Here is a 17,249-nt window from a genome sequence, read left to right as displayed (position 1 = left end):
CCACCGTGGATGTATGACAACCCAAAGGTAGACATGCAGTTACTGAAGAATAGACATTTAAATAGTTATCAAATAGAACAACGGATTGAGGAAATGTTTTTTGATAATATTATGATATACACAGATGCATCAAAAACTATAAATAGTAAAGTAGGAGCTGCTGCAGTTATCCCACAGAGAAATATAGTGTTGAATAAAAGAATTAGTGATAAACTATCTGTTTTTACGGGGGAATTGGTAGCAATTTATATGGCAGTTAACTGGATAGAGGAAAACAAAGCTAGGAAAGTAGTCGTGTGCTCGGACTCCAGCAGTGCATTGACGAGCATAAAAAACATAACATCAGAAACAAGACTAGATATAGTTTATGAAATAGTTCAGGCAATCTACAGAATAAATAAAGCGGGAGGTGTGGTAACATTTCTCTGGGTTCCTGCTCATGTAGGAGTTGAGGGAAATGAGTTAGCTGATAGATACGCAAAACAAGCAACCACTAAAACAGAAGTAAACATGGAGATTAAGCACAGTAAAGAAGAAGTGAAGAGCATAATTAAGATAGAACACAATAAAAAGTGGCAGGATAATTGGAATAAGGAAACAAAAGGTAGAGAGTTTTACAAAGTCCAGAGGAAAGTAGGTGTAATGAGAGGAGGGGGTAGAAATAGGAAGGAAGAAGACATTATGACTAGAATGAGATTAGGGCATACATATCTAAATAGTTCACTAAAATTGATAGGCAAACATACTACAGGGCTGTGTGATTTTTGCCACCAGATAGAAAATGTTGACCATGTCTTAATACAATGTAGGAAATATAATAGAGAAAGAGAAATACTGGAAAATAAGTTAGCAAAAGAAAATATTAGGTTAGAAGTGGGAGATATATTAGGATTGCATTCAGAAAACATAGGATATAAAGCAATATACACATATTTAAAAAACACTGGGTTAAGTAAAAGAATATAGAGTAGGGATCCACCTCGGTCCACACTCCATTACAGTAGGTGGCGGTAATGCACACCAGAAGGTTGCTTGCCAACCGCCATAAAAACAAAAGAAGAAGAAGAAGGAAGTGGCACAGGCAAAGATGGCGGCCACAGCGACGGAGAAAGCAACAAAAGAGCGTCTTTTCTGTGTTTTAGACGATTTAGAGGTTTTATCTCGGTAAACTCAACCTTTCTTTCTTCATGTTGAACTGTGCGTTTGTCTTTTCTGTGTTTTAGACGATTTAGAGGTTTTATCTCGGTAAACTCAACCTTTCTTTCTTCATGTTGAACTGTGCGTTTGTCTTTTCTGTGTTTTGGACGATTTAGAGGTTTTATCTCGGTTGATTGATTGATTGATTGATACTTTTATTAGTAGATTGCACAGTACAGTACATATTCCGTACAATTGACCACTAAATGGTAACACCCGAATAAGTTTTTCAACTTGTTTAAGTCGGGGTCCACGTTAATCAATTCATGGTAAACTAAACCTTTCTTTCTGCATGTTAAACTGCGTGTTTGTCTTTATATGTTTGTGTTTACACGACACACACACACACACACACACACACACACACACACACACACACACACACACACACACACACTATATATATATATATATATATATATATATATACACATACACACATCACTGTAAGTATGTTGTAGATGTTTTGATCGATTGACTGATTGAAACTTGTATTAGTACAAAAACCCTGTTTCCATATGAGTTGGGAAATTGTGTTAGAATTAAATATAAACGGAATACAATGATTTGCAAATCATTTTGAACCCATATTTAGTTGAATATGCTACAAAGACAAGAATTTGATGTTCAAACTCTGTTTTTTTTTTGCAAATAATAATTAACTTAGAATTTCATGGCTGGAACACGTGCCAAAGTAGTTGGGAAAGGGCATGTTCACCACTGTATTACATCATCTTTTCTTTTAACAACACTCAATAAATGTTTGGGAACTGAGGTAACTGATTGTTGAAGCTTTGAAAGTGGAATTCTTTCCCATTCTTGTTTTATGTAAAGCTTCAGTCGTTCAACAGTCCGGGGTCTCCGCTGTCCTATTTTACGCTTCATAATGCGCCACACATTTTTGATGGGAGACAGGTCTAGACAGCAGGCGGGTCAGGAAAGTACCCGCACTTTTTTTTTTTTTACAAAGCCACGCTTTAGTAACACGTGTTGAATGTGGCTTGGGATTGTCTTGCTGAAATAAGCAGGGGGGTCCATGAAACTTTCGTCGATAGCAGTGTGGATGGTTCGCTTCCCCTTTGGTCCAGATGACATGATGTCGAATATTTCCAAAAACAATTTGAAATGTGGACTTGTCAGACCACAGAACACTTTTCCACTTTGCATCAGTCCATCTTAGATGATCTCGGGCCCAGAGAAGCGTTTCTGGATGTTGTTGATAAATGGCTTTGGCTTTGCATAGTAGAGCTTTAACTTGCACTTACAGATGTAGCGACCAACTGTATTTAGTGACAGTGGTTTTCTGAAGTGTTCCTGAGCCCATGTGGTGATATCCTTTAGAGATTGATGTCAGTTTCTGATACAGTGCCGTTTGAGGGATGGAATGTCACGGTCATTCAATGTTGGTTTCCGGCCATGCCGCTTACGTGGAGTGATTTCTCCAGATTCTCTGAACCTTTTGATGATATTATGGAGCGTAGATGTTGAAATCCCTACATTTTTTGCAATTGCACTTTGAGAAAGGTGTTTCTTAAACTGTTTGACTATTTGCTCACGCAGTTGTGGACAAAGGGGTGTACCTCGCCCCATCCTTTCTTGTGAAAGACTGAGCATTTTTTTGGGAAGCTGTTTATATACCCAATCATGGCACCCACCTGTTCCCAATTAGCCTGCACACCTGTGGGATGTTCCAAATAAGTGTTTGATGAGCATTCCTCAACATTATCAGTATTTATTGCCACCTTTCCCAACTTCTTTGTCACTTGTTGCTGGCATCAAATTCTAAAGCTAATGATTGTTGGCGAATTTTTTTTTTTTTATCAGTTTGAACATCAAATATGTTGTCTTTGTAGCATATTCAACTGAATATGGGTTGAAAAGGATTTGCAGCTAACCCTAACCCTAACCCTGTTTATATTTACATCTAACACAATTTCCCAACTCATAGGGAAACGGGGTTTGTAGATTGCACAGTACAGTACGTATTCCGTACAATTGACTACTAAATGGTAAATGTGTTGGAGCCACTATGGATTGAACTTTCACCCGCTCGACATCCATTGCTTTCGGTCCCCTAGAGAGGGGGGGTTGCCCACATCTGAGGTCCTCTCCAAGGTTTCTCATAGTCAGCATTGTCACTGGCGTCCCACTGGATGTGAATTCTCTCTGCCCACTGGGTGTGAGTTTTCCTTGCCCTTTTGTGGGTTCTTCCGAGGATGTTGTAGTCGTAATGATTTGTGCAGTCCTTTGAGACATTTGTGATTTGGGGCTATATAAATAAACATTGATTGATTGATTGATTGATTGAACACCCCAATAAGTTTTTTAACTTCTTTAAGTCGAGGTCCACCTTCATGAATTCATGGTACTGATGCCTTGAAGATGCTTTGTCTATCATTTGTTCATTCCAGGGAGCTCATTGAAATGTTGGCTCTGTCCCGAAGTCAGAAACTTCCCCAACCCGGAGAGGACACTCAGGTAGATGTCCACACACCACCTGCACACCTCCTTAGGCAGCACTCCATGGAGAGAAACAAAAATGCTGCCGTGTTTTGCAATGGCCAGCAAGTCTTTTCTGCTCTGCTCTTATCAGCTGAAACAATGTGCATTTGTGGCGCTCTTAGATCCTGGACCTGCTGGTGCAGCGGGACCGGGAGTTCCAGGAGCTGATGGAGCTGGCCCAGCAGCAGGGCAAGGTGCAACAGGAGATGCAGCTCCTGGAGAAGGAGGTGGAGAAGCGGGACAGTGACATCCAGCAGCTTCAAAAGCAGCTGAAGGAGGCTGAACACATTCTGGTAAGTAAAGCTCAGACTTTACCACAGAATCCATCTTTGTTGTCCGCCGAGGTTGTCTTCAATGGTCAGAATCAGCATGATTCTTCACGAGAACTGACACAATGTGTAATACAATCAAATACAAATAGTCAAAATGATCCAGAAGTCAAACCCACAGCTTACATGCACCTGCTGGTGCAATGAAACATGTTTCAATGCATGCAATTGCTGCTTTCACTAAAATAATGGCAGCCTTGCACCAAATCCCTAGGACTTGTGTTGTAATAATAATATTAGTATTCCACTAATCCCCAACTAGGACTTGTATAGTAATATTAGTATTCCACTAATCCCCAACTAGGACTTGTATAGTAATAATAATATTAGTTTTCCACTAATCCCCTACTAGGATTTGTATAGTAATAATAATATTAGTATTCCACTAATCCCCAACTATGACTTGTATTGTAATAATAATATTAGTAGTCCACTAATCCCCAACTAGGACTTGTATAGTAATAATAATATTAGTATTCCACTAATCCCCAACTAGGACTTGTATTGTAATAATAATATTAGTATTCCACTAATCCCCAACTAGGACTTGTATAGTAATAATAATATTAGTATTCCACTAATCCCCAACTAGGACTTGTATAGTAATAATAATATTAGTATTCCACTAATCCCCAACTAGAACTTGTATTGTAATAATAATATTAGTATTCCACTAATCCCCAACTAGGACTTGTATAGTAATAATAATATTAGTATTCCACTAATCCCCAACTAGGACTTGTATAGTAATAATAATATTAGTATTCCACTAATCCCCAACTAGGACTTGTATTGTAATAATAATATTAGTATTCCACTAATCCCCAACTAGGACTTGTATTGTAATAATAATATTAGTATTCCACTAATCCCCAACTAGGACTTGTGTTTTAATAATAATATTAGTATTCCACTAATCCCCAACTAGAACTTGTATTGTAATAATAATATTAGTATTCCACTAATCCCCAACTAGGACTTGTATAGTAATAATAATATTAGTATTCCACTAATCCCCTACTAGGACTTGTATAGTAATAATAATATTAGTATTCCACTAATCCCCAACTAGGACTTGTATTGTAATAATAATATTAGTATTCCACTAATCCCCAACTAGGACTTGTATTGTAATAATCAGAGGTGGGACCAAGTCATTGTTTTGCAAGTCACAAGTAAGTCTCAAGTCTTTGCCCTCAAGTCTCGAGTCAAGTCCCGAGTCAAGACAGGCAAGTCCCGAGTCAAGTCCAAAGTCAAGACTAGAAAGTCTCAAGTCAAGTCCCAAGTCCTGCATTTTGAGTTTCGAGTCCTTTCAAGTCATTTCAATCACAGACTAATAAATTTACACAGATTGTGTACATTTTTTTAAATGCTGTATTTATCTATTAAAACCAAGTGCATTTGAAATTGCAGGAAAAATAATAGTGCTGACATTGCACTTCATAATAGCACTATTAACCAGTCATTTTAAACATTTAACTCATTGCTTTACAGAATAAACACATTTGGAAAAACAAGTTCAACTGTACTTATTTGCACAAAAGTCTTAATATTGTATTTCCATGTCATATTGCATTGTAACTAGTTCCACAGCAGTTTCCATCCTGTTCTTACCTTATCTCATTGATCTCATCTCATACTGTTTGTGTGTTTATGTCTGTGTACACATGAATAACATAACAAATACATGAAAATAAAAATGAACAGAGTTGTACTTTTCAGATGTCAGGGCCATTTCAATAGCAATATGTACACATATTCTTAATGTAGTATACATTTTAACTGACCTTTATTTGACTATGTTTGTCATTTTGTAGGTGGCTAAAATACGCGGTGCTGCTGACCGCCGTCTAACGTTGCGTTACTGTATGTGATGCATTCACTAACGTAACGTTATGTGTCGGTACCTCATGCAACCCTGCTTAAAAAAAATCACTTGACAAAAAGTATGAATAAGGTAGCAAACTGCAGTGGACGCAACAGATTGCCGTGTTTGCAATGACGTTATAAGCATAGACATCTCATAAGTAGACGCGAGCAATTTGGCCGCCATCTTGAAGTGGTGATGAGGAGCCGGCGAGCAGCCTAAACTGACAGTTGAGATGTAGAAACAAAGATGGTGTTTAGCGTTTTCCTATTGAAATGAGCGGACTGTTAAAAATAGGAATTGGGGGATTACTTTTCACAACTAAGATTAAACATTAACGTACTATTGCCTTCCGCCTGATTGTAGCTGAAATAGGCACCATTCCCCCCGTGACCCCAATGGGAATAAGCGGTAGGAAATGGATGGATGGATGGTTGTATTTTGTGAAAAGAATATCACCACAGAGTTGGGAAGGAGCAAAGATCTTCAATATTTGTATGTGAAAATCACAAAGAAATCTTCTGGGGGAGGATGACGCCCCTACAGGTATTTGCTTTACAAATTTTCAGGCCCACCTAAAACAAAATTCACCAGTCGCCAATGATTAAGATGCAATCTGATTTTAGGCAAAATATAAGACAATACTTTCTTAACAGTATGTATGTATCCAGGAATAAGTCTTCAAGTAACAATATTCAAATACTAACATTCTTGGGTAAAACAGAATTTAGTTTTATTCTGAATCCAGTCAAACAGATTGGTGGTTTTAGCTGATATAAAAACTTACAGGTTAAAGTTAAAGTACCAATGATTGTCACACTAACACTAGGTATGGTGAAATTTGTCTTCTGCATGTGACCCATCCCCTTGTTCACCCCCTTCGAGGTTAGGAGTGCAGTGGGCTCCCGGGAATCCTTTTGGGCGATTTAACCCCCAGTTCCAACCCTTGATGCTGAGTGCCAAGCAGGGAGGTAATGGCTCCCATTTTTATAGTCTTTGGTATGACTCGGCGTATTAATATATGTTTATGTTTAAGTGTTTGGCAGACGCATTTATCCAAAGTGACATACATAAAAAATACATATAAAACACTCACTGAAAACATGATCATTTAAGGGAAGAATGTAATACAAAATATCAATACAAAGTGTCAAGACAGAATAAACTATCTGCTGTTGCAGCAACAGAGATAGTCCATAGGTACCTAATATACATAGATATCTAATGTATTCATACATTGTTTATGTAGAATATATGCATGTATATATAACCTAATCATATTGTTTCTTCAACTTAAAAATAGCTGGCCGTTTTTTTTCCCCTTCTCTGGGATTATATTCCCAGTATTGATCTGGGACGTCTGGTCATTTATAGCATATAGAAATATTCTATTACTGTTAAGCAAACTATGAATAATAAAACACACCAAAACATGTGTCCTTTTATCATAGTTACACGTATGACAAAAATCAGTGGTTTTTAGTGAGGTAATATGAATGAAATGCGCCGACTGTTCATTGGTCCTGACAAATTAATTGCACTGAGTGGAGCGGATCACCACTCCAAGATGGCGGCCGACTGTTCATTGGTCCTGACAAATTAATTGCACTGAGTGGAGCGGATCACCACTCCAAGATGGCGGCCGACTGTTCATTGCGCCTGACAAATTAATTGCACTGAGTGGAGCGGATCACCACTCCAAGATGGCGGCCGACTGTTCATTGCGCCTGACAAATTAATTGCACTGAGTGGAGCGGATCACCACTCCAAGATGGCGGCCGACTGTTCATTGCTCCTGACAAATTAATTGCACTGAGTGGAGCGGATCACCACTCCAAGATGGCGGCCGACTGTTCATTGCTCCTGACAAATTAATTGCACTGAGTGGAGCGGATCACCACTCCAAGATGGCGGCCCCGCGTCTCGTCTCCTCAGCGCCAGTAGCAGAAGCGCTCTATGCTGCGTCTACTTAGAAGATGTTTATGGTTCTAACGTTAGCAGTTTTTAAAGGTTTTTAATGACTTGCTTTTAATGTCTGATTCTGGCAGCTCTGCCATTTTAGTGCTTTTAGATCTTACAGCTGCCCTTGACACAGTTGACCACACAATTCTTTTAGACCGCCTGAGAGACTGTGTGGGTGTCAGGGGGACTGCGTTACAGTGGTTCAGATCTTACCTGTCTGAGAGGTCCTTCTCTGTCAGGCTGGGGGACGCCACCTCCTCTTCTGCCCCGCTTTACTGTGGTGTCCCCCAAGGATCTATTTTAGGCCCCATCCTGTTCGCTCTTTATCTCCTCCCTCTTGGAGATATTTTTAAGAAACATGGAGTGTTTTATCACTTTTATGCAGATGACTGCCAAATTTATATGCCGATTTCAAAAAGCCACGGGCCCCTTACACCCCTTCTTAACTGTCTATGTGACGTCAAGGCTTGGTTAGCCCAGATTTTTTAAATAATGAATGAGGGAAAAACGGAAATTTTAGTTTTTGGTCCGGCCCTTACTGACTTGGGACCATTGCAAAATGATGTGCGTCCCAAAGTCACCAGCCTTGGCGTCACTATAGACAGCGATTTTAAACTAGACAAACAAGTCAATGGCGTTTTTAAAATCGTGTTTTTATCACCTTCGTCTTTTAGTAAAGGTTAAACCATGTTTATCTTTTAACCTTTTTGAACAAGTCGTGCATGCTTTTATTTCAAGTCACCTGGACTACTGCAATGCACTTTATGCTGGCATTAGCCAAAAAGCTCTCTCCTGGTTGCAGTTAGTCCAGAACGCGGCAGCAGGACTTTTAACAGGGGCCAGGAAACGCCAGCATACAACCCCAATTCTTCAGAGTTTGCACTGGCTCCCTGTTCATTTTAGAATTGAATTTAAAACATTGCTGTTTGTTTTTAAATCTTTACATGGACTGGCACCTCAATATATCTCGGACCTCATCCAAATTTACATCCCTGCGCGCGCTCTGAGGTCCGAGAGCCAGCTCCAGCTCGTGGTGCCCAAGACCAGACTTAAGACCAGGGGAGACAGGGCCTTCTCTGTGGTCGGCCCTAAGCTCTGGAACACTCTGCCCCTCCATGTTCAAACTGCTTCCACAGTGGAGTGTTTTAAGTCTCGTCTTAAGACCCACTTTTATTCTTTGGCTTTTAACACTACGTGAGTTGTGTGGTCCTCTGTTGTCCTCTGTGTTTTTTATACACTTTGATTTTTATTTTACTGTTTTAATTGATTTGACCTTTTAAAATAGTTTTAAATCATATTTGTTTTTATATTGTTTTTATTAGTTTTATTTTTATTCATTTTTTGTTTTATTCAGTCATTGGTGGAGCATAATATTGTTTTTAACATGGCTGTGCAGCACTTTGGAAACTTTATTGTTGTTTAAATGTGCTATATAAATAAAGTGGATTGGATTGGATTAGCAGTGAGTTTACAGCCTCACTCATTTAACTACACAGCAAATAAAAGTCACGTTACTCAGCCAATAAACTTGAGCTTACAATCAAAACTTACCCTTCTTTGTGCATCTTCAAATGTCGAACGAAATTGGAAGTTGTTGCGTCTACATGTTCGAACTGCATGTTTTGCATACGGCAATTCGTTTTTCGTTTACCAAGTCGTAGTTTTTATACCCGAACGAAACCAACTTTGGCATATTTTTTTCTCAATGGTGCGTTGTTTGAGAATTATTCTTCCTCGGTTTTCCTGTAATTTGATTGGATGAGTGCTGTGGGACCAAAACAACAGTACTAATTTGATTGGCTGTTGTACTGAGAGCATACAAGCTGACAGGAACAACACACAGACACACACAAGTACAAAATGAAAGATACGGAGCGCTCCTGAAAAACTATTTAATTTTTGGCTTTCGGGGAAAGTAGCAAGTCATGTCAAGTCAAAAGGCTCAAGTCCAAGTCAAGTCACAAGTCATTGATGTTTAAGTCGAGTTGCAAGTCTATTTACATTTTGTCAAGTCAAGTCTAAAGTCATCAAATTCATGACTCGAGTCTGACTCGAGTCCAAGTCATGTGACTCGAGTCCACACCTCTGGTAATAATAATATTAGTATTCCACTAATCCCCAACTAGGAGTTGTGTTGTAATAATAATATTAGTGGGAGACATGTGGTCTTTGTTTCAAGGCGACAGCAGTTTACCAGGCCAAAGAGAAGCTCAAGTCCATTGAAAGAGCCAAGAAAGGTGAGCCAGCACACCTGTGGGCTTTCTTATTCTGAGTAACACCTGGTTCTCTGCAGGAAGCATCTCCTCGGAGGAAATCATCAAGTACGCTCACAGGATTAGCGCCAGCAACGCTGTGTGCGCCCCCCTCAACTGGCTCCCAGGTAGCAAGTCTTGCTCAGACATTCACAACACCTGTTTGTTGTCAGAGGATCTACTACAGGTCTTTGTTGTCAGAGGATCTACTACAGGTCTTTGTTGTCAGGGGATCTACTACAGTCTTTGTTGTCAGGGGATCTAATACAAGTCTTTGTTGTCAGGGGATCTAATACAAGTCTTTGTTGTCAGGGGATCTACTACAGTCTTTGTTGTCAGGGGATCTAATACAAGTCTTTGTGGTTAGATATACTACAGTCTTTGTTGTCAGGGGATCTAACACAAGTCTTTGTTGTTAGGAGATCTACCACAGTCTTTGTTATCAGGGGATCTAATACAAGTCTTTGTTGTTAAGAGATCTACCACAGTCTTTGTTATCAGGGAATCTAATACAAGTCTTTGTTGTTAGGAGATCTACTACAGTCTTTGTTGTCAGGGTATCTAATACAAGTCTTTGTTGTTAGATCTACTACAGTCTTTGTTGTCAGGGCATCTAATACAAGTCTTTGTTGTCAGGAGATCTACTACAGTCTTTGTTGTTAGGAGATCTACCACAGTCTTTGTTGTCAGGGTATCTAATACAAGTCTTTGTTGTTAGATCTACTACAGTCTTTGTTGTCAGGGCATCTAATACAAGTCTTTGTTGTTAGGAGATCTACCACAGTCTTTGTTGTCAGGGTATCTAATACAAGTCTTTGTTGTTAGATCTACTACAGTCTTTGTTGTCAGGGGATCTAATACAAGTCTTTGTTGTTAGGAGATCTACTACAGTCTTTGTTGTCAGGGGATCTAATACAAGTCTTTGTTGTTAGGAGATCTACTACAGTCTTTGTTGTCAGGGTATCTAATACAAGTCTTTGTTGTTAAATCTACTACAGTCTTTGTTGTCAGGGGATCTAATACAAGTCTTTGTTGTCAGGGTATCTAATACAAGTCTTTGTTGTTAAATCTACTACAGTCTTTGTTGTCAGGGCATCTAATACAAGTCTTTGTTGTTAGGAGATCTACCACAGTGTTTGTTGTCAGGGGATATATTACAGTCTCTGTTGTCAGGGGATCTACCACAGTCTTTGTTGTCAGGGTATCTAATACAAGTCTTTGTTGTTAGATCTACTACAGTCTTTGTTGTCAGGGCATCTAATACAAGTCTTTGTTGTTAGGAGATCTACTACAGTCTTTGTTGTCAGGGGATATATTACAGTCTTTGTTGTCAGGGGATCTACTACAGTCTTTGTTGTCAGGGGATCTAATACAAGTCTTTGTGGTTAGATATACTACAGTCTTTGTTGTCAGGGGATCTAACACAAGTCTTTGTTGTTAGGAGATCTACCACAGTCTTTGTTATCAGGGGATGTAATACAAGTCTTTGTTGTTAAGAGATCTACCACAGTCTTTGTTATCAGGGAATCTAATACAAGTCTTTGTTGTTAGGAGATCTACTACAGTCTTTGTTGTCAGGGTATCTAATACAAGTCTTTGTTGTTAGATCTACTACAGTCTTTGTTGTCAGGGCATCTAATACAAGTCTTTGTTGTCAGGAGATCTACTACAGTCTTTGTTGTTAGGAGATCTACCACAGTCTTTGTTGTCAGGGTATCTAATACAAGTCTTTGTTGTTAGATCTACTACAGTCTTTGTTGTCAGGGCATCTAATACAAGTCTTTGTTGTTAGGAGATCTACCACAGTCTTTGTTGTCAGGGTATCTAATACAAGTCTTTGTTGTTAGATCTACTACAGTCTTTGTTGTCAGGGGATCTAATACAAGTCTTTGTTGTTAGGAGATCTACTACAGTCTTTGTTGTCAGGGGATCTAATACAAGTCTTTGTTGTTAGGAGATCTACTACAGTCTTTGTTGTCAGGGTATCTAATACAAGTCTTTGTTGTTAAATCTACTACAGTCTTTGTTGTCAGGGGATCTAATACAAGTCTTTGTTGTCAGGGTATCTAATACAAGTCTTTGTTGTTAAATCTACTACAGTCTTTGTTGTCAGGGCATCTAATACAAGTCTTTGTTGTTAGGAGATCTACCACAGTCTTTGTTGTCAGGGGATATATTACAGTCTCTGTTGTCAGGGGATCTACCACAGTCTTTGTTGTCAGGGTATCTAATACAAGTCTTTGTTGTTAGATCTACTACAGTCTTTGTTGTCAGGGCATCTAATACAAGTCTTTGTTGTTAGGAGATCTACTACAGTCTTTGTTGTCAGGGGATATATTACAGTCTTTGTTGTCAGGGGATCTACTACAGTCTTTGTTGTCAGGGGATCTAATACAAGTCTTTGTTGTTAGATCTACTACAGTCTCTGTTGTCAGGGGATCTACTACAGTCTTTGTTGTCAGGGGATCTACTACAGTCTTTGTTGTCAGGGGATCTAATACAAGTCTTTGTTGTTAGATCTACTACAGTCTTTGTTGTCAGGGGATCTATTACAGTCTTTGTTGCCAGGGGATCTATTACAGTCTTTTTTGTCAGGGGATCTAATACAAGTCTTTGTTGTTAGGAGATCTACTACAGTCTTTGTTGTCAGGGGATCTATTACAGTCTTTGTTGTCAGGGGATCTAATACAGTCTTTGTTGTCAGGGGATCTACTACAGTCTTTGTTGTCAGGGGATCTATTACAGTCTTTGTTGTCAGGGGATCTACTACAGTCTTTGTTGTCAGGGGATCTACTACAGTCTTTGTTGTCAGGGGATCTAATACAAGTCTTTGTTGTTAGGAGATCTACTACAGTCTTTGTTGTCAGGGGATCTATTACAGTCTTTGTTGTCAGGGGATCTAATACAGTCTTTGTTGTCAGGGGATCTACTACAGTCTTTGTTGTCAGGGGATCTATTACAGTCTTTGTTGTCAGGGGATCTACTACAGTCTTTGTTGTCAGGGGATCTACTACAGTCTTTGTTGTCAGGGGATCTATTACAGTCTTTGTTGTCAGGGGATCTACTACAGTCTTTGTGGTAGCGGGGGTGTATATTGTAGCGTCTCGGAAGAGTTCGTTGCAAAGGGGTTCTGGGTATTTGTTGTGTTGTGTTACGGTGCGGATGTTCTCTTGAAATGTGTTTGTCATTCTTGTTTGTTGTGGGTTAAAGTAGTTCATACGGCCACCCTCAGTGTCACCTGTATGGCTGTTGACCAAGTATGCCTCGCTTTCACTTCTGAGTGTCTGTAAAAGCCGCGTGTGTTATGTGACTGGGCCGACACGCTCTTATACGGAGGAAAAGCTGACGTGACGACAGGTGAGAGAGGACGCTAAAGGCAGTGCCTCTAAGGCACGCCCCCAATATTATTGTCCGAGTGGAAATCGGGAGAAATTCAGGAGAATGGTTGACCCGAGAGAATTTTCGGGACGGGCACTGAAATTCGTAAGTCTCCCGGAAAAATCGGGAGGGTTGGCAAGTATGGTTGTCAGGGGATATACTACAAGTCTTTGTTGTCAGGGGATCTAATACAAGTCTTTGTTGTCAGGGGATCTAATACGAGTCTTTGTTGTCAGGGGATCTACTACAAGTCTTTGTTGTCAGGGGATCTACTACAAGTCTTTGTTGTCAGGGGATCTAATACAAGTCTTTTTTGTCAGGGGATCTAATACAAGTCTTTGTTGTCAGGGGATCTAATACAAGTCTTTGTTGTCAGGGGATCTAATACAAGTCTTTGTTGTCAGGGGATCTAATACAAGTCTTTGTTGTCAGGGGATCTAATACAAGTCTTTGTTGTCAGGGGATGTACTACAAGTCTTTGTTGTCAGGGGATCTAATACAAGTCTTTGTTGTCAGGGGATCTAATACAAGTCTTTGTTGTCAGGGGATCTAATACAAGTCTTTGTTGTCAGGGGATCTAATACAAGTCTTTGTTGTCAGGGGATCTAATACAAGTCTTTGTTGTCAGGGGATATATTACAAGTCTTTGTTGTCAGGGGATCTAATACAAGTCTTTGTTGTCAGGGGATCTAATACAAGTCTTTGTTGTCAGGGGATCTAATACAAGTCTTTGTTGTCAGGGGATCTAATACAAGTCTTTGTTGTCAGGGGATCTAATACAAGTCTTTGTTGTCAGGGGATCTAATACAAGTCTTTGTTGTCAGGGGATCTAATACAAGTCTTTGTTGTCAGGGGATCTAATACAAGTCTTTGTTGTCAGGGGATCTAATACAAGTCTTTGTTGTCAGGGGATCTAATACAAGTCTTTGTTGTCAGGGGATCTAATACAAGTCTTTGTTGTCAGGGGATCTAATACAAGTCTTTGTTGTCAGGGGATCTAATACAAGTCTTTGTTGTCTGGGGATCTAATACAATTCTTTGTTGTCAGGGGATCTAATACAAGTCTTTTTTGTCAGGGGATCTAATACAAGTCTTTGTTGTCAGGGGATCTAATACAAGTCTTTGTTGTCAGGGGATCTAATACAAGTCTTTGTTGTCAGGGGATCTAATACAAGTCTTTGTTGTCAGGGGATCTAATACAAGTCTTTGTTGTCAGGGGATCTAATACAAGTCTTTGTTGTCAGGGGATCTAATACAAGTCTTTGTAGGACATTCACAACATACATTTGTTGTCAGGGGATCTATTACAAGTATTTGTTGTCATGTGTTTACTCAAAGTGTTTGTTATCAGGGGATTTACTACAATTCTGTTTTTGTCAGGGATCTACTAGCCTGTGTTGTCAAAGTTACACTAAAAAAAATTGTAACACATTCACAACACGTGTTTGTTGTCAGCGGATCTACTACAAGTCTCTGTTGTCAGTGATCTGCTAGAAGTGTTTGTTATCAGGGGATCTACTACAAGTATTTTTTCTCAGGTGATCTGCTAGAAGTGTTTGTTATCAGGGGATCTACTACAAGTATTTTTTGTCAGGGGATCTACTGCAAGTGTCTGTAAGACATTTACAACTGGCTTGTCAGGGGACCCACTAGAAGTGTTTTCAGCCATTCACAAAAGGTGATTGTTGTCAGGGGACCCACTAGAAGTGTTTTCAGCCATTCACAAAAGGTGATTGTTGTCAGGTGATCCACTAGAAGTGTTTTCAGCCATTCACAAAAGGTGATTGTTGTCAGGTGATCCACTAGAAGTGTTTTCAGCCATTCTCAACACGTGTATGTTGTCAGGTGATCCACTAGAAGTGTTTTCAGTCAATCCCAACAGGTGTATGTTGTCAGGTGATCCACTAGAAGTGTTTTCAGCCATTCACAAAAGGTGATTGTTGTCAGGTGATCCACTAGAAGTGTTTTCAGCCATTCTCAACACGTGTATGTTGTCAGGTGATCCACTAGAAGTGTTTTCAGTCAATCCCAACAGGTGTATGTTGTCAGGTGATCCACTAGAAGTGTTTTCAGTCAATCCCAACAGGTGTATGTTGTCAGGTGATCTACTAGAAGTGTTTTCAGTCAATCCCAACAGGTGTATGTTGTCAGGTGATCTACTAGAAGTGTTTTCAGTCAATCCCAACAGGTGTATGTTGTCAGGTGATCTACTAGAAGTGTTTTCAGTCAATCCCAACAGGTGTATGTTGTCAGGTGATCTACTAGAAGTGTTTTCAGTCAATCACAACAGGTGTATGTTGTCAGGTGATCTGCTAGAAGTGTTTTCAGCCAATCACAACAGGTGTATGTTGTCAGGTGATCTACTAGAAGTGTTTTCAGTCAATCACAACAGGTGTATGTTGTCAGGTGATCCACTAAAAGTGTTTTCAGCCATTTACAACATGTGACCAACAGGTGACCCGAGGCGACCGTACCCCACTGACCTGGAGATGCGCAGTGGGATGTTGGGTCACATGACCAACTTGCCCACCAATGGGGTGAATGGACACCTGCCAGGTGATGCTCTGGCTGCAGGGAGGTTGCCAGGTGAGAGATGTTTGACACACTTCAATCATGTCCCATCACAGCTGTGTCTCAATGTGGGCCCACCTTTGCCTGCCAGATGTGCTGACCCCACACTACCCTTGGCAGTCATCAGACCTTCCTGTGGGCATGCTGCCCCCTCACCATGGCAACGACATGCTGCCCCCTCACCATGGCAACGACATGCTGCCTCCACACCATGGCAACGACTTTGGTCTGGAGCCTCTGGGACACAACAAGGAGAACGAGGATGACGTGGAGGCCATGTCCACTGACTCTTCTAGTAGTAGTAGTGACTCTGACTGATGTGTGTGTGTGTGTGTGTGTGTGTGTGTGTGTGTGTGTGTGTGTGCGTGTGTGTGTGCGTGTGTGCGTGTGTGCGTGTGTGCGTGTGTGCGTGCGTGCGTGCGTGTGTGTATGTGTGTGTGTGTGTGTGTGTGTGTGGAGGCCATGTTCACTGACTCTTCTAGTAGTAGTAGTGACTCTGACTGATGTGTGTGTGTGTGTGTGTGTGCATGCATGTGTGTTTGTGGAGGCCATGTTAACTGACTCTTCTAGTAGTAGTAGTAGTGACTCTGACTGATGTGTGTGTGTGTGCATGCATGTGTGTTTGTGGAGGCCATGTTAACTGACTCTTCTAGTAGTAGTAGTAACTGACTGATGTGTGTACGTGCGTGCGTGCGTGCGTGCGTGTGTGTATGTGTGTGTGTGTGTGTGGAGGCCATGTTCACTGACTCTTCTAGTAGTTGTAGTGACTCTGACTGATGTGTGTCTTTATCTGCGTGTGTGTGTGCACTATGCTTGTAAATAAAATGTTTCAAGTGGTGTTGATGTTGTTGCTTGAATAATGAGTGAACTTATGAATTTATGACAGTAATATTGTATTAAAAAGCAGTAAATGACTTGTATGGAAGGAACATTGTTGAAGGCATGAGTGGGGCGCCCACTAGTGGTGAGTGTAGGGAAAGGAAAGTCTTTTTACACATTCAGATCGCTGCATGGAGGCAAGTTTTTTATACACATCCAGTTTCAAGTACCAACGATTGACACACACACACACACACACAGTAGGTGTGGCGAAATTATTCTCTGCATCACGTGTAAAACAGCCAATCAGCCTTCCTGCTTCACATTATTTTGAATACACACCTAAATATGGACAGATATTATTTTTACATA

The 17,249-nt window shown here is 40.2% G+C and overlaps 1 protein-coding gene across 3 annotated transcripts; it reads left to right on the top strand.

The window, feature by feature from the left end:
• Positions 1-1,074: 1,074 nt before the first annotated feature.
• Positions 1,075-16,895, top strand: LOC133564067 (mediator of RNA polymerase II transcription subunit 4). Of its 3 annotated transcripts, none has more exons than XM_061918145.1 (7): positions 1,075-1,164; positions 3,609-3,675; positions 3,822-3,992; positions 10,037-10,094; positions 10,151-10,237; positions 15,942-16,073; positions 16,150-16,895. In XM_061918145.1, exons 1-7 carry the CDS (start codon positions 1,088-1,090, stop codon positions 16,374-16,376), a joined length of 819 nt encoding a protein of 272 aa, XP_061774129.1. In that variant the 5' UTR covers positions 1,075-1,087; the 3' UTR covers positions 16,377-16,895. The 3 variants fall into 3 exon arrangements, with proteins under 3 accessions (XP_061774129.1, XP_061774131.1, XP_061774130.1); XM_061918147.1 differs by lacking the exon at positions 1,075-1,164 and adding an exon at positions 1,189-1,245; XM_061918146.1 differs by lacking the exon at positions 1,075-1,164 and adding an exon at positions 1,290-1,326.
• The last annotated feature ends 354 nt before the right edge of the window (positions 16,896-17,249 follow it).

Source organism: Nerophis ophidion, linkage group LG13, assembly GCF_033978795.1.
Source record: "Nerophis ophidion isolate RoL-2023_Sa linkage group LG13, RoL_Noph_v1.0, whole genome shotgun sequence".
NCBI classification, from domain to species: Eukaryota; Metazoa; Chordata; class Actinopteri; order Syngnathiformes; family Syngnathidae; genus Nerophis; species Nerophis ophidion.
Note: the sequence above shows the minus strand (reverse complement) of the source record. Positions and strands in the feature narration are given on the sequence as shown.